Source organism: Rhincodon typus, unplaced genomic scaffold (assembly GCF_021869965.1).
Source record: "Rhincodon typus isolate 14 unplaced genomic scaffold, sRhiTyp1.1 hic_rhity00002525, whole genome shotgun sequence".
Lineage (NCBI taxonomy): Eukaryota > Metazoa > Chordata > Chondrichthyes > Orectolobiformes > Rhincodontidae > Rhincodon > Rhincodon typus.
Window position 1 is genome coordinate 1 of NW_025968163.1, and position 25000 is coordinate 25000.

General features: G+C 38.7%; 1 protein-coding gene across 1 annotated transcript; it reads left to right on the forward strand.

The window, feature by feature from the left end:
- Positions 1–1421: 1421 nt before the first annotated feature.
- Positions 1422–22597, forward strand: LOC109928043 (jouberin; the record flags this gene model as incomplete). The annotated part of the gene is made up of 7 exons (XM_048593225.1): positions 1422–1577; positions 6071–6300; positions 11774–11880; positions 13828–13946; positions 19438–19568; positions 20908–21015; positions 22404–22597. Coding segments are annotated over 7 exons (1045 nt in total), but the record flags the coding sequence as incomplete, so codon positions are not given.
- Between the last annotated feature and the right edge of the window lie 2403 nt (positions 22598–25000).

The following is a 25000-nucleotide window of genomic DNA, read 5'->3' on the forward strand; positions in this document are numbered from 1 at the left end:
CCCATTCCCACTTTCTGTTCATACCCCTTGATCCCTTTCGACATAATGGCCACATCCAGCTCCCTCTTGAATATATCTAATGAACTGGTCCCAACAGCTTTCTGTGGGAGAGCATTCCACAGGTTCACAACTCTCTGAATGAAGAAATTCTTCCTCATCTCAGTCTTGAATGGCTTATCCTTTATTCTTACACTGTGATCCCAAGTTCTGGACTTGGGGAACATTCATGCTTCATCGAGCTTGTCCAGTCCCATCAGGATTTTATGTTTCTATGAGATCCCTTTCATTCTTCTAAATTCCAGTGAGTACAAGCCCATTCAAGGTTTGAATTAGGGTTTCCTTAGCACCAATGGCGTCATCATGCCATATTGGCACTGCTTTGTACAGATGATTGCACATAAGAATTTCATCAGTTGAATTCAAGGCAAGTGCCTAGACCCCTGAGGAATCTGTAGATTGATCTTCCTGCTCTTGAGGCTAATTGGAGCTGATTCTGGGAAATGTTTGAAGCTGGGCACTTATCCCTCTGTACACGTGGCAGTGCAGGAGTAGGCAGGCACTGGAGTTGAGCCAGATGCGATACTTTTTGGTCGACCCGTGCAAATAATATTGTGATCTGAGAAGTTTGAGTGTCTTTATATTTTATGCTAGGACAAGATATGTGGAAAAGATAAAATATCCTCTGTCCTTTTTAATGGAAGTTTCCCAAATCTATATTCACTTTGGAATGAAGTTCCTGGTGTTTCTTTCTTATTAATCCATTTTAAAAAAAGTTTCAGTGAGCAACTGTAATTGTACTACAAATGACCTTTACACTCTGAGGTTAGAATGGGCAAAAATCAGTCCATTTCCGGTTCTGGATTACTTCCAGGAATTTCTGTTAGTAAATGCCATTGCCATTAGGCGAAGACAGCATTGGGCTCAGTTGTGTTGACTGCTCCTCTTCTGTGACTGAGAAGTCTCTTGAAGTGAAGTCTTAAATATGTGGATAAAGAGTGGCCATTATTTGAGGCAGAGAGAGTGTAGAGTTTGTCAGTCACAGAATCATACATTTTCTAAAGGAAATAAAGAACTAGGTTTGTGATGTTTTTATAGGCCCAATTTCTTCCAGCTAATACTAGAATATGCAAAAGGTAGTGAGCACATTTGTATAGTTCTTATAATGTTGTGACCATGTCTTCACTTTGACAGTATCTATGTTGTTTGTTTTGAATGTAAAAGCAAAACTTTCAAAGTGATACAAGTGCCTACCTTGTTATATAAAGTATAAAATGACCAGTTTGCACTAAATAAGAAAGCAAAAAAACCCATCATTTTTCCAAAATTAATTACTGTACAGTTAATTGCAAAATTTTTATGCCAAAAAAAGTCTTTTTCTTGAGAAATTGCAAATGTGGTTAAAAATATTTGAAACTGTCCAGACTAATTTGTGCCTTTTCATTTAATGATTTAGTTTATGAAATTCCTTCTGGGCATCTATTAGGAGAATTTAATGGACATTTTAACATTGTGTACTCTCTATGCTGGTCAAATGATGATAAAACCATTCTCTCTGCATCATCGGATGGTACAGTAAGGTTAGTGCACATTTTAAATGAATTTCTTCTGATAGAATGGAATAACCTTTATTGAAAATGTACTGATGGTAACTTGTTTATTTGTTCCTTACTAATTTTGTTGCATTCTCTTTGCCTCAAGCTTTGTCTCCATTCCCTACTTAGAATACCATTGATGTTGTCACCCAAAAATAGCTCATCAATGTCACCATCATTTCTCTATAGAACAATAAAGATTTGAGATTGCTGCTGCTTGCTGTTTGTTTGAACTTTTGAATGTGAAACCTGGAAATAGCACCTAATTTTTGTCTCAGATCCTGAGAAATTTTTGCATGCTAAATTTTACTTCGTTCCCAATAACCAACATACAGCATGTTTTTAGTAACTACAGATTTGAGTTGACACACAAAGAGAGAGTTTACTGTATCAGGAGCCAGCTTTGGAAATAAAAATGATTTTCAGCAAGTAGTTTAACAAGGTTTGATTTGGAAGTTTGCACTTTAAACTCAAGGCTACAGGATGTTGGAGTGGCAACAAGAGTTTTGTTTTAATATTGATGAATGGCTTTTGTATGCACGTACAAACAAGGAGCAAGAATAGGTCACTTAGTTCTTAGAGCAAGCTTTGCCATTCAATAATATTATGACTGATCTGATCTTAACCACAGCTCTTACATTCCTACATGTCATCCCTGATAATCTTTCAACACTTTGATCATCAATCTTATCTACTTCTGTCTTAACATATGAACAAGAAACATGAATAGGCCACTTTGCCCTTTGAGCCTTCCCCAGCATTGAATAAGATCATGGCTAATCTGATCTTAATCTCAACTGTACTTTCCTATATAACCAATAATCGTTCAGCCCCTTAGTAATCAAGAATCTGTCTACTTCTGTCTTAAAAATATTTAAAGATTCTGCACGCACTGCCTTTTGAGAAGGGAAATTGCAAAGATTCTCAAGCCTCTGGGAGAAAAAATAATTCCCTCATCTTTGTCTTAAATGGGTGACCCCTCATTTTTAAACTATGTTCTGTAATTCTAGATTCTCCTACAAGAGGAAGCAAATTTTCCACATTCCACCTCATCACGTCCCCTCAGGATCTTCTACGCTTCAACTAAGCCACCTCTGACTTTTCTAAACTCCAGAGGATACAGCCCTAGCTTGCGTAGCCTTTCCTAATAAAGCAGTCCTCATTTTAGACATTAGTTTAGTAAACATTTCTCTGAACTGTTTCCAAGACAGTAATGTAGTTACAGTGACTAGTTCTGTACATAGTGCTCCAGATGTAGTCGCACCAATACACTGTATAACTGAAGCATAACCACCCTATTCTTGCACTCAATTCTCAATTGCAAAAAAACATAAGATTCTGTTAACTTTCCTGATTACTTGCTGTACCTACCGTTCATGCAGCAGGGCATCTAGATCTCTCTGTATCTCAAAGCTCTGCAGAATCTTAGATAATATGCCTTTTTAAATTCTTTCTGCCAAAAGAGACAATTTCACACTTTTCTGCACAATAGTCCATTTGCCAGATCTTTTCTTAACCTATCTATATTCCTTTATAGGCTCCTTATGTCATCTTCACAACTCACTTTCCTACCTATCTTTGTGTCATCATCAAATTTAGCTTCTATACCATCGGTCTCTTCATCCAAATTATTTACAGTTGAAGCCCCCCCAGCATTGACTTATGTAGCCCTGCCAGCCTAAAAAAGACCCATCTACTCCTAATCTCTGATTCCTTTTAACCAGCCAATCTTCTTTCTTGCTAATATGTTATCCCCACCACATGTGTTTTCATTTTGCGCAATAACCTTTGATGTGGCACCTTATCAAATGCTTCCGAAAACCTGAGCGCAGGTACATCCACTGGTTCTCCTTTAGCCACAGCACAAGTTACTCCTTCAAAGAGCGCCAATTGATTAGCTAAACATGACTTTCCCTTTGACTTCAGTGATGATTTGTGCCTTTAAGAGGAAGTTATTCTGCTCTGTTTCTCTTGAAGAGCGTGTTGTAAATCTGGTGCCGAAGTGTCTGCTCCAAGGAAAGCAAAGTAAATAGCTTTGTTTTTTTTAAAAAATACAGACAAGAAGCATGAGTCAGTGGAGTCAGCCGCACACAGACCCAGGGTTTTACTTTTGCTTTCAGTTATTGAAGAGGTTAGGGTTTTTAGAGTTGAAGCTGGAAAGATACAGCTCTCTCTCTCTCTCTGCTGCTAGATTCATTCTGTCAGTGTTCCTTCAACTGGACTGGAGGAGATAGCAAGTGAGGGAAATCTGTTTTGCTGAATTTGCTTCTGCCAAGAGTGTATTAACGGGATGCTGCTATAGTGGAACACTTGATGAATAGTAGTTAAAATATATATTATATATTAATATATTAATATATATTATTTTGGTAAGTATTTCGATAGAATTAAAGTTATGTCAATTCTTTTTTTAATTGTATTTTAACTGTGATGTGAGAATAAAGTGTGTTTTGCTTAAAGCCTTGTAGTTTGACCAATTGAATCACATCTGGAATGCTTCACACTTGCCTTTAAATAAGATAAAAGGTAGGGTCTAGGCTATCTACTTGATATGTTTTAAGGGAGTTTGGTCTGGTCCATAACACTCACCCTTTAGGTGAGGCAATGGCCTAGTGGTATTATTGCTAGACTATTAATCTGGAGACCCAGGTGATTTTCTGGGGACCCAGGTTCAAATCCTGCCGTGGAAGTTGAATTCAATAAATATCTGGATTTAATCAGGACAAACCCACCTGGTTGCTGTTTTCACTTGATCTGGGCTATATATTGACCTGTAGCAATGTTGTTGACACTTAACTGCCCTCTAGCAGTAGATACTGACTTGGCCAGTGACGCTAACATCCCATGAATACATTTAAAAAAAACTGTTGGCTCTCCCTGATTACTTTATGCCCTGTTATAATGTCTTTAAGAATAGCATCATTTTCCCCATGACAGATGTTAAGCTAATTTTTTTTTTGAATAAAGCAGTTACATTAAGGTGTTTTCCAATCTAAAGGAAAGGAACCTCCACTGAATTTAATGACCTCCACTGAATCTAATGTGTTTTAGAAAATTAAAACCAAAGCATCAACTATCTCAGTGACAACTCCTTTTAAGACTCTAGGGATGAAATCCATCTGGTCAATTAGCAGCTTGAACAATTTACTCAGTACTACTATACTGGTAATTGTAATTTTCTTGAGTTCCTCCCTCCTTTCAATTCCTGAATTTCAAGTTTATAAGAAGTGAAAATTATCTCAAGTTCAATTTGAGGAAATTAAAGCAAGAAATGGAATTTTATGTAGAAATTGCTTGCAACTTCAGTTGCACAATTTTGACTTCCACCCAATTTCAGGTGGGTTTGTCCTCTACCGTTGATATGGCAATGGTGATATCTGGAGCATTGTAAAGTCTGATCAGGTGTGTATGACTTTTTCAGGCTGTTGCTTGACTAGTCTTTATAGTAGCTGTCCCAATTTTGGCACAATCCCCACATGTTATTAAGGAGGAGAATGCAGGGTTGTTAAGGCTGGGTGTGTGCCATCGTTCGAGTACCTGGATCAATGCTGGGTACTTCCATTCTTTACGATAGTACTGCAGTGGATCGATACTGCTGAATAGCTTGCTAGGCCACTTCAGAAGACATTTAGAAGTCAGCCACATTTCTGCAGGCCAGAGTCACATGTGGGCCAATGCAGGTAAAGACAACAGATTTCCTTTCCTCAAGGACATTAGGTGTGTTTTTATGACAGTCGACAGTCCTTTCATGGTCACTGTTACTGAGACCAGCTACTAATTCCAGATTAATTCATTGGATTCAAATTCCTCTAGTTGCCATGGTGTGAGTCCTAATGAGCAACTTTTTCACACAGAGGATGCTGTGTGTATGGAATGAACTGCCAGAGGAATTGGTGGAGGCTGGTACAATTACAACATTTAACAGGCATCTGGATGGGTATATTAAAGGAAGGATTTAGAGGGATATGGGCCAAATGCTGGAAATGGGACTCGATCAGTTTAGGATATCTGGTTGGCGCGAACGAGTTGGACCAAACGTTCTGTTTACATGCTGTGTAACTAACTCTGACTCCAGTGTTTCTTATTTAACATTGTGTCATTGTTAATTGATGCTTTATCACATCCTTCCCTGAATGAATAATTGAGAACTACTGACCTAATATAGATATCAACTGGAATTGTGTGACTGCGCCCTATAAAATTGTAATTTGAAATATAGTGAATATCACTAACTGACATTGTTGATGTAATTTGAATTATAAAGAAGTAGTTACTGGAAAAAAAACTGCACTTTTTGTCCTTCGAACTGTTTGAATGGCTTTTGTATATTGTATTACGTGTAAAATTTGCTCAACTCCTAAATGTTGTTTTGTTATATAAGCATTCAAAGTATTGGATGCAAAGAAATCTATTAGGTGAATTGTTTTTTAAAAAAAAGTATCTGAACCAACATATTGTGATGTGTTTACTGTTTTCAGGGTTTGGAATACAGAAAACTATCAGAGCCCAGCTGAAAAGATCCTTCCACATCCTTCATTTATTTATACTGCAAAATATCATCCATTTGTACAGTGCCTTGTAGTTACAGGAGGTTATGATTCTATCATCCGTGTCTGGAATATAAATGTGAATGAAGTGAATGGTCAGTTGCTTCAGGAACTTGATGGTCACAAGAGCTTCATTAACACACTGTGTTTTGATGCTGAAGGTTAGTTGGTATTTACCATGTTCTAGTTGTATAAAAAATAACCATCTGAATTGTCATGAAGCTTTTTAAAAGTTATGAGTCATCAGACTTATTGTTCTGAAGACATATTATTCTACATCTAATACATCTTAAAGTGAAAAGATTACAAATTACATCTCAGTATATATTGAAAGCTTATATATCAGACATTGTTGAGGAAGTGTGTCAGTATTTAGGTGCGGTGATCCCAGTAGGTGGCGGGTGAGTGAAAGCCACAGAGAAACTGGGGGAACTGTGCTTGATTGACATATATTTTGGCTTTCCATTAGTCTGTGATGTTGTCCATCATTCAAATAGTAGCACAGGATTGGTCAGGCTAGGGCACGTAAGTGCAGGCCTGAACACAACATAAGGCAATGGGAAAACAAAATGTAGCCAAACATCCTCAAATCTAGTTGGTTCCTTTTGGATTTAAATGGCTTGTACACTTGTGGTACACTGAGAATTCAAGCATGTATTCTGGAATGTAAAAAGCAATCATATATGATTCACTAATTTTCTTCTTAAATTCCTCACTTATTTTACTCATCATACAATTTAAATTCATACAGCATGCAGCATATTCCAAGTGATTTGAGTGGGACGAGGCAACAAAATTATATAAACAATAGCCCTTCCTTTTAAAGGAAACAAATAACCGGTGGTGGTTGTTTCTGTTATTTTGTACATATGGATATTACAGGAACCTAAACAATGAAACCCATTATTTAATTAATAAAAGTGCATTGTATCCTTTTCTTTAAAACTTTAGTGTAGTTCAATGGAATATTCATAACATGTATAATTTATCTAGCAGTAACTGTTTTGTTTTAAATTCTGTGCTGTGTGGCTCTTTTAGTGGTTATTGACTCCAAATCACAAAAGATAAATCTTAGAAATGACAGAGTCATTTTGAATCAAAGGATGTAAATTGAAAAATTTAGCTGTTCACATGATCTGCGGAAAGACTTTGGGCCCAACAGGAAAATGAATATAATGCAGAGTGTTTTGATGAAATTCTAGATCATATAGAATTGTTGAACTTATCTAAATTCAGGAACTTAAAGTTGTTACAGAATGTGATTAGTGAATTCAGATTTTTCATGATTTCTCTCTCTGGCCCTGTAAATAACATCATGTTTGTATTTTTAGCTGCTTCCCTGTGTACTTTAGACATAGATTGCTCAACAAGTTCCAAAAGGCTAATGGTTTTCAAACCTAAAAATCAATAACTTTAACCCTTTCTCTAGATCTGTTCCATTACTTTATCCCATTAGACCTGAAGATGAAGCTTCCTACATGCCTGTTAAATTTAATTTCTTGCTATCCAATGCTAAACTCTTCAGTGTTGATAAATGCACTGCAACTGGAAGTTCTGAAACTGTGATTCTGGGCCACCTTGCCTCTTACCTCTCACCACACCATCTCACCCTAAACCAACAGTGTCACTGGGCTTCTCCAGACCCACCTTCCTCAATACTGAGAATCTTCTTTAGAAACTGTTTTCCCTAAAGTACCTCCAGCTGAGAATTATAGAAGCCCTGCAGTCAGTCTTCTATTCCTGCTGCAAGTCTAATGCCCTTCCATCCCAGGAGCGAATAACCATAGAAACATAGAATAGTACAGCACAGAAGGAAGTTATTCACCCTATTGAATCTGTGCTCACTCTTTCACAAGTTTTAATTTTACCATTGAGCCAAATTTGCAGTATTTCAACAATCGCCTTTTGAAACTCCATATAAACATCAACATCTGCAGTTTCCTTATCCACCCTCTTTACTCCTTTATCTGAAAGTTCTATTAAGTTAGTCAAGAACAAATTGTCCTTAACAAATTCTTGTTTACTCTCCTTCATTAATCTATGCTTGTCCAAGTGATTTGTTAGTTTTCTGACAGGTTGTGATTTCTAAAGGATTCTCCACTGGCAACATTGAACTCACTGGAAGCAATTGCTAGGTTTCTACACCTTGTTATCTCAGATTCTCCAGCATCGGCAGTTCCTATTATCTCTGCTAGGTTTATCCTTTTTTCTTCTATTTTTGGCTATAACATATTTGCAACTCTGCAGTCCTTTTATCATATTGGTCTTGAAAAATTAATTCTGTTTCACTCACCACAGATAATGCCAGACCTGCTGAGTTTCTCCTGCATTTTCTGTTTTTACTCCTTTACCCTCTCCCTTGTTAACTCTCCTCTGCTTTCTCAATTTCCTTTCCTTCCTTAGCCCTTTGCAGTAATCTGTCTCCACGCATGCCCTTGAGCCACTGCTTTCCAACCTGACTACAGCAACTAATTTTGACTCTATGTAAGCATGGCTGTTGTTGACTTTTATAATAAGGAGGAGCACTTGGGGGAGCTACTGTCCTGTTAGAGAACACATCAATATGTTGGGTTTGTTTTAATCCTCACGTTGGTCTTGCCATCCACTGCAACAAGGACTGTTTCACTAATGAAGAATGAAAACATTAAACATCACTATATTGCCTTTATTCAAAATCTCACCATACCTGTTCAAATTGCTTATTTTCACCCCACTTTAATTTCTGCCTTTTAGGTTGGTTCTATAATGGTGAGGCAGTAGTACTACATGTGGAAATATAGATTTTTCTACAATGGCTTTAAAAGTTCACTTCAATTTATGAAATTGCAACTAAAACTACATTCAATATAGGCTATCAGCATGGTTGATAAAATACTGCTGAAATGATAACCATGGCTTCAGATGCCTTGTAATGGCTAATACTTATTGGGAATACCTAACCTTTCTGTAACATGTAGCTAAGAGTAATATAAAAGCCATAGTTCGTTTTTCTTAAAATAAAACAAGAAACTGCTGGACAGCAACATACCCAGGGTAATTTATTGAGACAGACTGAAGACTTTGGTTTGTTGTGATATTCCACCATTGATGCTATTTCTGACTCCACCAGTTCTGGTGAGTGGAACATTATTTGGTGAGACATTGTTATGAATGTTAAGGTTGTTATTTTTATTTTATAAAATCTAAACACTGCACTGTGTTCATCCTTTTTGGAATAATTTGTTTTCCTGAATTCAACAGTTCTACTTGACATTTACAGATCTTATACGTGCATTCTCCAGAGTGAATTAAATAAAATTTTGTCTTTATGACTTCATAGGTGACTCTGTATATCAGGAGAATCATCACAACAGCAGGTTGTTGATGCTATTTTTGCTGGACCTCATTAGGCACATATGGTTGAAGAAGCAATTAGAAGTCAAGAAAAATGTATTATATGGAATCCATATGATTCCAAAGTGTTTTACAGCCAGTGAAGTGCATTTGAAGTGTCTTCATTTACAATGTAGGAAATGCAGCAGCTATTTTGCACATAGCAAACTCACACAAATAGTACTGGAATAATGGCTTAATAACCAGCTTTTTGTGGTGTAGATTGAGGTATAAGTATTGGGTGGGCAACCTAGGGTAACTTCCAACTGCTCTTATTTGAAATATAGTTATGTTGTTCATCCACCTGAAAGTAGACAAGGCTTCTGACAGTGAAGTATTCCCTCAGTACCCAAGGGTAGAGACAGCTTTCAATTTGTTTTGTGAACTTGAACTTGAACACACAACTTTCTGACTCGGGTGTGTATACTACAAACTGAGATACAAGTGATGCCAAGGAGACAGGATTAGATCTTATATACAGCAAAGAAGGACCTATCAACTGAAAATTCTTAAGCATTCTTCTCATTGTCATCCTGCCAGTTTTTGTGCAGACAGCCATTGGTACTCGGCCCTCCATATTGGAAACTTCGTAAACTATTGGAAGCTAACTAGTGTGGATTCCAACCCCTACATTGAGTCTACTACACCATTTTTTTGCAGTATCATCGGGATTATTGCAACAGGTCACCAATTCTCATTGCATCCCTATGCTCAGTCTTCATCACATTAGCTACTGATCTGGCAACATTTCAAATTTAAAATTTTCACCCATTTTTGAATCCTCCCTGTCTCTCTAACTTCTTTTATCTCTACAACTCTCTGAAATCTTCTTGCTGCTCCCATTCTGACCTATTGCATATTTCCAGTTTTAATCACTGTACCATTGCCAGCTTCACTTGCCTAAACCCAAAGCTCGAGATGTCTTTTCTAAACTTCTCATCTTTGTCACTCCTTTAAAATACTTCTTAAAACTTAGCTAGTTGATCAATTTCTTTACTGTCTATCTCCTAATGGTCATAAATTTCTGTTTGGTAATGCTGCTGTGAAGCACCTTGGGATGTTTTACACTATTCGAGGAGCTACATAAGTGTAGTTTAGTCTATAATGCCACTGCACTTCGGAAATATTTGTTTATTGAAGGAGTACTGTTGTTTTAAAGTTTTAAATTGGGTTATGAGTTTCTGTTGATATTTATTCGAGTTACAATAAACAGTCATTGTTATTTTATTGTAAGATATTTTCATGTTCAAAATAAAAGGCATACTTCCAGTCTGTCTTTCAAACTTCACTTAGAATTAGCTTCAACTTAGCCAATCAACCTGTATCAATGTTGAAGAGTTTCTGAAATTATCTGTCTTTAGCCATACAAACATAATATATTTTAGGAGCGGAAGTAGACCATTCAGCCCCTCACACCTGCTCGGCCATTCAGTAACATCATGGCTTTTTTAAATTAGATTTTTATGGGAGATGAGTATCACTGACTAGGCCATTATTATTTGCCCAGAGAACATTTAAACGTCAACCACGTTGTGAATCAGGAGTTAGCAAAGGCCAGACAAGGTAAGGATGGCACATTTCCTTCCCTAAAGGACATCTGTGAACCATTTGAGTTTTTATGGCAATCAGCAGTGGTTATATTGTTCACTGTTACATTAATATTTTATTCCAGACTTTTGTTATATTAAATTCAACTATTTGCCATGGTGTGATTTGAATCCATGTCCTAAGAACATGAGAAGGGAAAAGATGGTTAGGCATGTAGCGATGCAAATCTGCACCATGTGTTCAAAGAGGATACACAGTTTAACGTGGTCTGATCAATCTGTGCAAGTGGCTGAGGAGCTGGATTGGATCAGGGCAGGTTTGCTGAGTTAATAAAGGAGACTGAAAATGCTTCTGTTCTTCCCAACATTGAGTTGTTTTCGTAGCTTAAAATGGTCTGTCTTAATATGAATGAGCTTGAAAAATCACTGATCCTGAGCTTCATACTGTTAAACTATAACAATAGCACAGTGTTCAGATGTCAGATGTAGCCCACCACCTTGACGCTAGTAACATAGCCGCAAACTACTTTTAGTACAGAAAATCAAAAAATATGAAAAAGTCCTTTGAAAATCTATTTTGTATTTTCAATGCATTTTTTATCATTTGCGCCATCATAGTCTAAGTTTACCAGAATATTGTTAAAAAGAATACAACGTCAGTATTGTGTAGTTTTTGAACCAAATAAGAATTTTATTTTGTTTTTTTTTTGCACAGGGCTACGCATGTTCTCAGGTGACAGTACAGGACTGGTTATCGTTTGGAGTACTGTTGTAAATCAAAGTTCCCCAGAAAACTTAGTTCAGCAGTGGACCATTGCTGAGGTACAATAACAGAAAATTTAAATATTCTGCAGTTCACACCTTGGAGTTTTGGCTTCTGATGTTAATAAACCAAGGTGTATCAATACTTTGCAATAGAAAAGCAATGATCAATTTGTTGAATAGGTGGTGACTACAATTTATTTCATGATTTGGACAGTAGAAATTTCGTGAGAATAGTGCCTGGCAACCAAGTAATTTTTTTTACATGATCATTAGTTTTAAGTAGCCAACACATCTCCTGATTGACAATAGTACGTCCTGTAAAAGTATTAAATAATCCCTCAGTTGTTTTGCATTTAGTGTCAAGGAATTGCCTACCTGAGGGGTTGTTTGACAACTTTCCTTTGAAATAGGTGTATTCTAAGCATCATGTCTCAAAACCTTTTAGAATATGTACCAACAGATATAGTCAGCAATTGTCATAAAAGGTTAGTTATTTGATTTCATTCAAATAAATTCTGAGCATTTTGTTAAATCCTTTGCATCTGCAGACAGCTTGCATTTCCACCAAATTCTTCTCAAGCAGTAGCAGTTTTGTTTTCACAGAATCATAAAATCCCTACAGTGCAGAAGCAGGCCACTGGGCCCATTGAGTCCACACTGACCCTCCAAAGAGCATCCCACCCAGACCTACCGCCCATACCCTATCCCTGTAACCCTGCATCTCCTGTCAGCTAATCCACTTAGCCTGGACAGTATGGGCAATTTAGCATGGCCGATCAACCCAACCTGCATATCTTTGGATTGTGGGAGGAAACTAGAGCACTCAGAGGAAGCCCATGCAGACATGGGGGAAATGTGCAAACTCCACACAGACAGTCCCCCAGAGGAGGTGAGGTGGAGTTGGGGGGGAAGGGGTAGAGTTAGGGTTAGGGGCGTGGAATCGAACCTGGGTCCCTGGAGCTGTGATGCAGCAGTGCTAACGACTGAGCCACCCCTCATTTCTTCCATCCTCCCATTTCCCAGCCTGCAGTTTGCTGTCCAGTCCTTGATAGAACATACAGAGAATTCTTTGTATGTGAGCTGATTTCCTCTTGTGCTTGCCCTCCAGCAACCTCTGATTTTAGCTTATTGTGAAAACTCCTGCTGTCTCATCCATTTTTACCTTTGGTGATAAAGGCATGACTTTCCCCTCTTTTGGAAGTGGCAAGGAAGATGGCAAGAAAGGCAAATAATTTGGCAGGTTTGCCCCAGATATATATTCGCCTGCTTCCTGCCCCCTCAGAAGTTAAGTCCTCAGTGAGGTCTACCTGCAGCCATATCGAACTGCTACAAATTAAGGCTTTTAAATGGTTAATTAATGGCCATATACGGGCCTTGATCAGCCATAGCCTGATTATCTGCCGCCTTGGCAGGCAAGAAAAGTGGCTGCTTTTCTATCAGGGAAACCAGGACAATCTACCTTTGAGTTGGGGGCTGGGGTTTCTCCACTTGCCCCCATTCTGGAGCACTCAGCCATTTATGGAGTACAGCAGGGTGGCTACTGAGAACCATCCCTGCTTTTGCCTCTGATCCCCATCTCCCCTTAAACTCCAACCTACGCTCAGAGCCTTTCACTTATTCTTGCGCTGCCTGGGCCTTTATCACACTCCTCACCTCTCTGAGCCTACCAGCTTCTAATTGGCAAGTAATTTCAGGCAGAGCAGGACTGCAACAACGAGATTCCTGGCTAGAACTGAAGCTTGACAGATAGCAGTTAATTACCTAACTGGCACTTGGTCTGGTGAATTTTTTAGCTGTTTAGGGTGATGATTTAATATGCACTGAAGTTGTCTGAAGTTATCGGACAGAGCACTAAATCTAGTAAACATTAGTGTCATTATGTAGGTGAGATTATAATGTGGTGTAAATTTTGTGTATTTCTTTGATCTAATCAAGTAATATAAGAATATTACAAGGGTTTCACATTTAGAATATATTGAAAACAATATTCAAAATTCCTTACAGAATATAATGCAGAATGATCTAAAAGGTGTTCCTATAAATCACCTGGAAGTTCACCCAAATGGCAGGCGTCTACTCATCCACGCCAGAGACAGCACTTTAAGAGTGATGGATCTAAGAGTGTAAGTTATTAAACCTAATTCCTTAGCAAAATATGATTCTTAATTCCATCTATGTTATTGATTCTTATGTGGATCATGAGAACTGGGTCCTTCTACTCCTATTCCAAGGGATCTCAAAGTATGAGGAGATTACTTTAATTGTGAAACCAGGAAGGCAATAAATCCTTTGGAATTCCTGATCTGATTTTAAGTGTCGAAAACATGATCTACCTCCCTAACTATAACTGTTCCCCTTTACTGTCAGATTCCTTTCCGCTCTCTACTGCCCTCCCCCCCTCCAACTTGAATGATTCCATGCACCATGGTGCGGTATTCAGTTTGACCAGCCATGCTGTCATCCTTATTCTCATCAATTATCCAATACTAAAGTTATAAGGAACCGAACTTGCTCCTGGGACAAAGTGTCCACCTGTTCCTCTCCCACTCCAGCTCTGTTACTCCCAGTCCAGCTCAGTAGCAATTGAAGCCACAGGCTCTTGGTGCAGACATTCTTGTCTGGGGTCTCCACGAGCTCCCGCAAATGCACATTGCATTTATGGCACACAAGCTACCCACATTCTCATCTAACCACAAGTGTTTCTTGATTAGTTTCAGTAAGTTTGTATTTGACTAAGTTAGAATATTATCACCAATTACTGGAGGCAAAAAAAAAATACTGCACTTCCTTTCACTATATATCACTTTCTTCTCATGCCCCATGTTCCCTTGCGCCTGTATACATAACATGCCACCCAAGGGCACTGTCCACACTCTGCCCTGTATGTGGCCCATGCTTTCGTGTGTGCACTGCCCAATCACCCATACACAACACTGATCTGCACATCCATGTGCATTGCCCACTCTCCCCACATGCAGAGCCTGCTTCCCCAGTATACACTATCCCCACCTTTCATACTACCCTCTGCTCTCTCTCTCATGCACAACCTGCTCACATGCCACAAGTTCCTCCCACCTGCTGGGCACAAGTCCTGTTTGTAACACTGGTTCCTGCCCACCAAGTAGCATATACCTGACTTTTGATCTCCATTTACAAAGCAATCCTTTTACAAAAACTCCACAATCTGTTGATGTTTCTCCTTTTATATAGGTGGACAAATGGACGCTGGGGTTTGGGGGGGCTGCCATATATCCATGGGTGATATCAGAGCAGATAGTGTGGGTGTGGGAGCCAAAGCCATATCAGGTTTACTGGATAATTTAGTCCTGCGCAGCTGGATGGCATTGCTGAGGCATTGGATGGGGATGGCATGAATCATGCATGTAGTCAGTATCTACCATTGTTGTCACACTGTATTCCAGAGGCTCATAATTCTCTGGGATAAAAATAGCATCCAGTCTATTCCGGCCCCTCCATAATTTGGGTTGTGTCAGACATAGCTCAACTGGTAATAGAATTGCTGCTGAGTGGGATGGTTGTGAGTTTAAGATTCAACTGAAGACTGAAACACCTCTTTGGTGAAGACTGACTTAAATTAGCTTCCAGTGAAATAGCATTTTGGCCTTAAAATTCTTATGCTTGTTTTCAAATCCCTCCATGACCTTGCACTTCTCTTTCTTTGTATACTCCTCCAGCTGCACAATCACCTGAGATATCTAAACTCTAATTCTGAATTCTTGTGCATACACAGTTGTAATTGCTTCCCAGTTAGTAGCTCTGTCTTCCATTGTCTTGGTCTGTTGACTTTCTTCCCTACATCCCTCCACCCTCTCTACTTCCAAAAGGCGCTTGACAATTTGTTACATGGAAGTTGCTACACAAGATTACAGCACATGGTGCAGATGTAACACATTAGCATGCATAAAGCATTGGTTAGATATTAGGAAATAGAGAGCAGGCATGAATGGGTATCTTTCAGGTTGGCAATCAGTTACTGATGGAATTCCACAGGATACAGTGCTGGGTCCCAAAGTGTTTATAATCTGTATCAACTATTCTTATGATGGGATCGAATAATATAAATGTACCAATGGCACCAAAGTAGGTAGGAAAGTAAATTTTCAAGAGTAAGTAGAGAGTCTGCAAAACAGATGTCTAAGACAGCAATGAAGAGCAGTTTCTACTCTGAGAGCTATGAATCTGTGGAATTCATTACTACAGAGTGCTTTTGAAGATCGGTCATTAAGTTATTCAAGGCTGAGATAGATTTTTAATCTGTAAGGGAATCAAGGGTTATGGGAAAGGGCAAGAAAGTGAAGTTGAGGATTATCAGCCGTGATTACATTGAATGGTGGAGCAGACTTCATGAATGGCCTCCTCTTGTGTCTTATGGTCTTATGAAAAGGAATATTGACAGCTTAAGTGAATGGAAGGAAATTTGTGAAATGGAGTAGAATGTATGTAAAATAAGCTTGACAGCTTTGGCGGGGAGAATAGAAAAGCAGTATGTTAATTAAATGAAGAGAGATTGCAACACTCTGTGGTACAGAAGAATCTGTGTGTCCTAGTACATGAATCACATTGTTAGAATGTGGGTACAGTAAGTGATTAGAAAGGCAGATGGAATGTTGGTCTTCTGTTGTGAGGGGAATGGAATATTAAAATAGGGGAGCTTTATTGAAGCTGATGAGACACGTCTTGAGTGCCATGTACGTTTTAAGTCTCCTTATTTCAAAAATTGCTTTAGAAGCAGTTCAGAGAAATTTCATTCAACTCATTCTTGGGATGAAGGGCTAATCTAATGAAGAAAACCAGAACAGATTAAGCCTATAACCACTCGCTGTTGTGGTGCAGTGGTAGTATCTCTACCTTTTGAGCCAGGAAGACTGAGTTTAAGTCCCACCTGTTCCAAAGTGTCTAATTACATCTCTGAACAGGTTGAGTAGAAAATAGTTTTCGTTTATGTAACCAGCGGAGTTTAGAAGAATGAGAGATGATCTTGTTGAAGCATACAAGATCAGAAGGCCACCTCTAATTATGATTCTGTCTTCACAGATGCTGCCAGACCTGCTGAGTTTCTCCAGCATTTTATGTTTTTATTTCAGATTTCCAACATCTGCAATATTTTGCTTTGATAAGATCTTAAGGGGACTGGATAGAGTGGATGACCACAGGACCTTTCCTCTTTTGAAGAAGGCTAGTTTAAGAGTAAGAGGTCTCTCTTATAATGCAGAGATGAATAGTATAGACAAAGTCAGCACTGCTGTTAGCTTGGTATTTACTATGACCGTGTCCACTGGAACCATCTGAAATACTTTGGGGTAGATTCATTGCTACTAATCCTTCTTATTGACATTAGTCCATGTTACTCATACCATGTGGGGAAAGACATCCATGCAAAGTCTTTGGTCAGAGAGAGCTTGGTCTTATTAAACAGAATGGTGTATTGTATGAGTTATGTGATTAGTCTCTTCTGGGACATCTGGCCGGACTTGAGAGTAAGTACATATTACCATGAGCTACATGGAACTAAGCACTGAACTGGTCTTGTAACACTGGTACATGAACCAGTGATCTACTCCCAGGAGGAGTATTTTATAATCTGATGGGGCAGAGCTTATCTCATGATGTCATTTAACCTTTTCAGGTACTAACTGCTTGATGTAACATTGAGATTTTGTTCTGCCTCAAAGGCATCATAGAGTTTGGAATTCTCTTACCAAGAAGACAGCGGAGGCAGGGTCTTTAAATTTATTCAAGGCTGAGTTAGATACATATTTGATAGACAAGAGAGTCAAGAGGTATGGGTTGCAGACAGGAAAGAGAGCTGAGAACACAACCAGGTTGGTTATGATCTTGTTGATGATGGAGCAGCCTCATTGGGCCAAATGGCTTACTCCTGCCTCTACGTCCCTACTATCTACGTACTTTGCTTTCGTTCTTTAAAACACTTCTTCACCGTATCTCTCTGACTAAGCTGTTGCTTATCTGAACTAATGGCTTCTTATGGAGCTTGTTCATTTGTTTCTATAAAGCCCCTTGGAATGTTCCTTTGCATTAAATCTGCAATGTAAATAATTCTAGTGCAGTAGTGAGGGAGTGTTGCCAGAGATGCCATCTTTTGAATGAGGTGTTGAACCGAGATCCTTAATTGCCCTCTCAGCAAGAATGCAAAAGATCTATGACGATCGTTCAAAGAAGAAGGAGGAGTTATTTCCAGCATAATGGCTGTTTTATAATCCCTCAATGACTGGATAATCTGTTTTATGATGATTATTACATTCCTGTTTTTGGGAGCTTGCTTTGTGCAAATTTGTGCAAAATACGTCAGTAACTGCACTTCATAAAGCTTTGAAATTTCCAATGGTCATGAAAGGGGCTATATAAATGCAAATCCTTTTTTCTTTTCATATAAGTCTCATTCAGAACACTTCTAAGTCTACGTTGCTTTTATATAGATAGACAAAGGTATTTGAACTAGCTGCCTAGTTGAGGGTTTTTAAACTGGGAATTATTCATTTAACTGATCCCTAATTTTTCCAACACCACCATAACCATGTTGGGTTCAAAACTAGGCACAGTATTCCGCATGCAGTCTGACCAAGAACCTGAAAGTTTCAAAACTTTGTAATTGAATATTATAATTGAAACATTCTACTAGCTTTAGCCAAAATCAAGGATTTTTAAAAATTTGTGGCACAATAATCCTTTTTCTCTTCACCTCTTATGTTATTCCCTTGAAATTATGCATGTAGACTGTATTAATTCACGCAACTACGTTTATCTAAATACCAACTGCCATTATGTGACCTGCTGCATTAGCGCATCTAAATCTTCATAGATTTGTTTGCACTGCTCTACTTCTTAACGTGTTTTAGTGTCCTCTCTCAGGTTATTAATAAATAGTACAAAGAGTGACACTAGCACAGTAACATGTCTTCAGAATGAGATGCATCCTCATGTATAACATTTTGGCTTTAAGATTGGAGTTAGTTCCTAATGTAGTTCTTCAGATTGCTACCAGACATTACTCTTAACAGTTTGAAATATTTAATGAATGACTTCATGAAACTTTAATGAAAGTTCAGTTAGGCGTATCTTATTGGCCTCCATAATGGCTTCCTCACAAGTTTTTTTTCAGAAGCTATATTTTAAATTGCTAATGGTACCTTTTGTTTATCACTGAACATAGTGACTGATTCCTAGAATTGGTTCTAGCGTCTTCCCAGTAATGGACTGCAGATTAATCAACCTACTATACCCGTGTTCTGATTTGTCTCTATTTTTGGAAATAGTTTTCATTCCAAGGGAATGCTGCCTGACTAATAAATAATTGAAGATGCAGACTGGGAAATCACAGAGCACTCATTGAACCTTTTTAATTGCCCATGAATAGTAACCTGTCCCTACAAACTACTCATCAAGATCATTATATGAACAACTAAAAATGTTTATTTCCTGCAGCAGTGCAGCTGAGGAGAAACAGGCTGATTAAAATGGTATTGTGAAGTTCTGATTAGATATAGTTTCTTACTATCCTTTTAGGAGTCCTTATATTTTAGTTTATTTTCCAGACTCTCTGAATTCCTAGGTTCTGTGCTCTTTAATTTATAGATTGGCTGCAAAGAAGTATACAGGAGCTACAAATTACCGTGAGCAGCTGTACAGCACATTCACACCATGTGGGATGTTTCTTTTTTCTGGGAGTGAAGATGGAATATGTTATGTTTGGAATTCAGAGACAGGTATGTTTTAGCTATTACTACAATCATTTTATGTTGGGATTGATTAAGCTTGTCAAACAAAGTGAGAGAGATGATGAGAGTTGCAAATGAGAAGCAAGATCCTTGACTATCAGCTGTGCCTCAGTTGCTAGCAGTCTCAACTCTGACTTAAAAGGTTGTGGATTTAGTTCTAATCTGGGTCTTGAGTATGAAATCTAGACTGGCATTCCTCTGCTAATAACACAAAATGGTGGATACACTGATTCTCAGTCATTCTCTGGTTAAGAATTTACCCTTTCAATTCCTCAGAAGGTGTTTTTATCCCCTTTTCCTTTCAACAAGAGATTTGCAGAGAGAGCAGCTTACAGGGGAATGGTGAGCGAGAGCAGGAGACTTTCTGTTACTTCACACAGAGAGAGATTTAGGTCTTTCTGTTTGCAGGCTATAAGCTTCTGTTTATTCACCACTTATGGTCACTTATCCGGGATCCAATTGAATAGTTATTACTGTTCAGACCATAATTGGTTTTCTTTATTTTTCTCATTTTTGGTTTGGAACTGTGAGTTGAAGTTGAGAGTTCAATTTTGGACTTTGAGCAGTGGCTCGTCTTTCTAAAAAAGGAAAGAACAAACAAACTGATATTTGTTTATGGGAACTGGCCTGGAAAGTTAATTGCAGTTTGATTATTGTTCTAAGAATACTACAAATGTTTCGCACTTGAGTTGGATTATGCTTAAGGGTCATTCAAAGGAAGGCCAGTGTCTGCAGGTCAAGCACAGAGAATACTGAAAAAGAAGAAAGAAAACCAAAGATTGAACTAGTTTGGACTAGGTTTTGGGCAGAAGGCAGTATGGCTATGAAAGCTGCTGGATGCAATTTTGGTTGCTTTCAAGTTATTCTCCAGTTATCGAATTAGTGGAAGTTCTGAGAAAAGAACCTCAATCTGTAGGACATAAGTAAAAATCTCCAGCAGTCTGTAGGAGCTGTTTGCATTTACCAGCGCCTTCAGAATTCAACAGTTCCACTTTTCAGCGAACAGCACATTATCCAAGGATAGCTTGAAGTTTCAGTAACCATCGTTCGGAACTGCTGAAGTGATCTGCCGGTCGCACTTTTCTTTTTTCTTAAATGAATTATCCCTTATCTGTCCTTGTCTGTCTGTCTATCTATGTTTGTGAGGGTAGGGTTATGAATAAAGAGGATTGGTTTAAATCGTGGATACTAATTATATTATGTAAAAATAAAACAAAGAGCTGTGGGTGGTTAAGAGTCATTGGGTTTAAAATGTTAATCTGCTTTGGTGTCCACACATACTGCCAGATGTGCTGAGTTTCTCCAGCAATTTCTGTTTTTGTTTCAGATTTCCAGCATTCGCAGTCCTGTTTTTCCACTATATCCATACAAGTTTTGAAAATGATTGCATTTCGAAAGCAATTTCTCTTTTATGGAAACATTTTGAGAATGGAAGGTAACAGAGTGATTGGTTATGGCGAGGGGATCTCTGGCCTTTCATTACCTAGAGGTGAAATCAAGTGATAGTATATTAAGGTTACATGAATTAGTGATGACGGGAGCAGCAGGGGTGCATAAAGGATTGAGCAGGTAAATAGGGTAGGGACATTGATGGTAGAGAAGGGGATATGTAGTGGCAAGGAGAAGGACTGAAGAACACAATGGGGAAAATATAAGCAATTGGAAGAGGCATGAAAATTGGCATTGAGAGTCAAATGTAATTGCACCTGCCTGTATCACTTCCTCTAGCAGTTCGATCCATATCTGCATCACCCTCTGTGTGAAAACGTTACCCCTCAAGTCCCTTTTAAACCTTTCCCCTCTTACCTTAACCCTAAACCCTCTAGTTTTGGGCTCCCCTACCCTGAGGAATAGACCCTGACTATTCTCCTTGTCCAAGCCTCTCATGATTTTATAAACCTCTACTAGGTCACCCCTCGGCCTCCTATGCTGCAGGGGAAAGGAGTCCCAGTGTATCCAGCCTCTCCTCATAACTCAAACCATCAGTCTCGGTAACATCCTTGTAAATCTTTTCTACACCCTTTCTAGTTTAATAACATCCTTCCTATACCAGAGCAACAGGAACTGTGTGCAGGACTCCAAAAGTGGCCTCACCAACGTCTTGTACAGGTACAACACGATATCCCAACTCCTATACTCATTGGACTGACCAGTGAAGGCAAATGTACCAAACATCATCTTTACGATCCTGTCTACCTGTGACACTACTCTCAAGGAACTATGTACCTGAATGCCTGAGTTTCTCTGTTTGACAGCACTCCCCATTGTGTAAGTCCTATATTGGTTTGTCTTGACAAAATGCAACACCTAGCATTTATCTAAATTAACCTCTATCTGCCACTCCTCAGCCCGTTGGCCCAGCTGATCAAGATCTCATTTGAATAAAGGTCTGGGGAGCAGGAGTAGACCATTCTGCCCTTTGAGCATGCTCCACATTCAGTAAGATTGCGGCTGATCTGGTTGTGACTTCATCACACTTTCCTGTCTGCATTCCATTCCTTGACTCCTTAGGAAAGTGATTGGCATTCATTTGAGAATTTAACCTTAAGTTTGATTTCAAGGCTGTTATGACAACTCTTATGACACTAAGGGTCATTAATCAGGAAAAAGCAAGTTCTGTTTGCAGAGCATAAGGTCTTCATAAAGTTGATTAAGCCAATAGGTCTGTTGCATGCACCTGCATTTACATTGGATCCAAGAGCTGAAGAAGGAGATGGGATTCCTGCAGGTCATTCCCTAAGCACTGAATAAAGATCCTAGAATCTACCACAATGAAAATAGAATTAGTTACTCTAAAACCATAACTTTTTATAAATTTGCCAGATTCCGTTGGGTTACCTATTCAATTTGAGTTAATTTTATGCATTCGTGATTTGGTTTATAACATATTTAATGCATATATGAGCAACAATTTTTCAACTGTTCATTTCGTCTTTACCAAGTTGGAGTTTTTCAACAATATGGATTCTGGGAGAATCTTTCAAAAAGCTCTCGAGAATGCTTTGGGAGAAGAACTAGTGAGCACTGTAACTTAGTGATGCCTTTTATTTTGTTCATTCATACAGAATCATTGAGTAAAGTCAGCACTTTTGCATATCCCTAGTTACCCTCAGAATTGGTAAACTGCCATCATGAATTGCTGCACCCCGTGGGGTAAAGGTAAAGATAGAAGTTTAGAAAACAGGAGCAGGAGGAGTAGGCTATATGGCCCTTAGAACCTTCTTTGCTATTCAATACGATCATAGTTGATCATCCAACTCAGTGCTTTGTTCTCTTTTTCTCCCCATACCCTTTGATCCCTTTAGCCCTAAGAGGAATATCTAACTCTTTTTGAAATTATTCAATGTTTTGGCCTCAACAGCTTTCTGTGGCAGAGATTTTCTCAGCCTCACCACTCTGGATGAAGAAATTTCTCCTTATCCCAGTCCTAAATGGCCTGCTCCGCATCCTTAGGTTGCGATCATTGTTCTGGACTCCCATGCCATCGGCAACATCCTTCCTGCATTTATCCTGTCTGAATTCCTGTTTTTATTTATGAGAACATAAGAACTAAGAGCAGGAGTAGGCCGTCTGGCCCTTCGAGCCTGCTCCGCCATTCAATAAGATCATGGCAGATCTTTTCGTGGACTCAGATCCACTTACCCGCGTTCTCACCGTATCCCTTAATTCCTTTATTGTTCAAAAAAAGTCTACCTTATCTTTAAAAACGTTTACTGAAGTAGCGTCAACTACTCCACTGGGCAAGGAATTCCATAGATTAACAACCCTCTGGGTGAAGAAATTCCTTCTCAATTCAGTCCTAAATCTGCTCCCTCTAATCTTGAGGCTATGCCCTCTTGTCCTAGCTTCACCTGCTAGTGGAAACATCCTCTCTACTTCTATCTTATCTATTCCCTACATAATTTTATATGTTTCTATAAGATCCCCCCTCAATCTTCTGAATTCCAATGAATATAATCCCAATCTACTCAGTCTCTCCTCATAAGCCAACCCCCTCAACTCCGGAATCAACCTAGTGAACCTCCTTTGCACCCCCTCCAGTGCCAATACATCCTTTCTCAAGTAATTCCTGTTGGAATTTCGTAGATTTCCATGACAGCCTCCCTTATTCTTCTTAACTCCAGTGAATATAGGCCTAACTGTCTTCATATGTCAGTTCTACTGTCCCAGGAATCAGTGTACTTCATTGCATTCTCCCCATAGCCAGAACATCCTTCTCCAGGTAAGGAGACCAACATTGAGCACAATACTCACAATGAACTGCTGAATAGTAAGGTGTAGAGATAACACAGTGTGGAGCTGGAGGAATACAGCAGGTCAGGCAGCATCAGAGGAGCAGAAAAGCTGACGTTTCAGGTCAGGACCCTTCTTCAGATTTTTCTGAAGAAACGTCAGCTTTCCTCCTCTGATGCTGCCTGGCCTGCTGTATTCCTCCAGCTCCACACTGTGTTATCTCTGACTCCAGCATCGGCAGTTCTTCCTATCTCTTAATAGTAAGGTGCTTCATTTTCACTGTGAGGAAGAAGGAGAAGGAATTCATTTCCAGGTCTAGATGATGCATGACTTAGAGGGGAAGTTGTAAATGATGCAGGATTTACTAAGTACTTTTTTATCTTGATTTTGATAGTGCGAAATAATAGATACAAAAACGGAAATCTTTAAGAAAACACAGCCCTAGGTATCTGGACAACTTTGACAATAAATGGGGCTGGAATAAAAACTGGAAAATGCTGGAAACATTAGCAGATTAGGCAGCATCTCTGCAGAAACAACAGTGTATATTTCAGATATTTGACCTTTCATCAGAAATCGATTCTTCTGTTCTAGTTTCAGGTTTCTCACATTTTCAGTATTATGCTTTGGGGGCTTGTTATGCTGGATTTCTTTAACTTTTTCAAGCTTTTGGTACCCGATACTTTGGGTTTCATCATGCTTCCTCTAAAATTAAAGCATTAAAACTGAAAATTTTTGAGTAAAGGGGTCTTACATGGAGAAAAGCAACATCTTTAAATTTCCACCTTTTAGAAGATAACATTTTCTAAATGATATTCTAAGTATGTAGCAGGTTACTGTCAATCATAAGACAAAAAAGATTCTAACCAAAAATAGGTATTTTCATATCATAAACAGACTGAGTAAGTATTAGAGTTTGGGGAACTTGGATCAGGAGGCATGATAAAATCTTGATTCAGAGAAATTGAAACTGAGAATGGAAATTATTAGATATCTCCTCTGACATTGCTCACAGTGAATCAGAGTTTCAATAGGAATGTTTGTGCTGTGTAAGGGATACCATCTGGGACATTGATATGCAGTGAATACACAAAACTTTTTGTTAAATGTAACAAATTCCTGGAAACATTCAGCAGGTCAGGCATGGTACAAGGAGACCATAATGAAAGAAATAAAGGGAGAGAGAC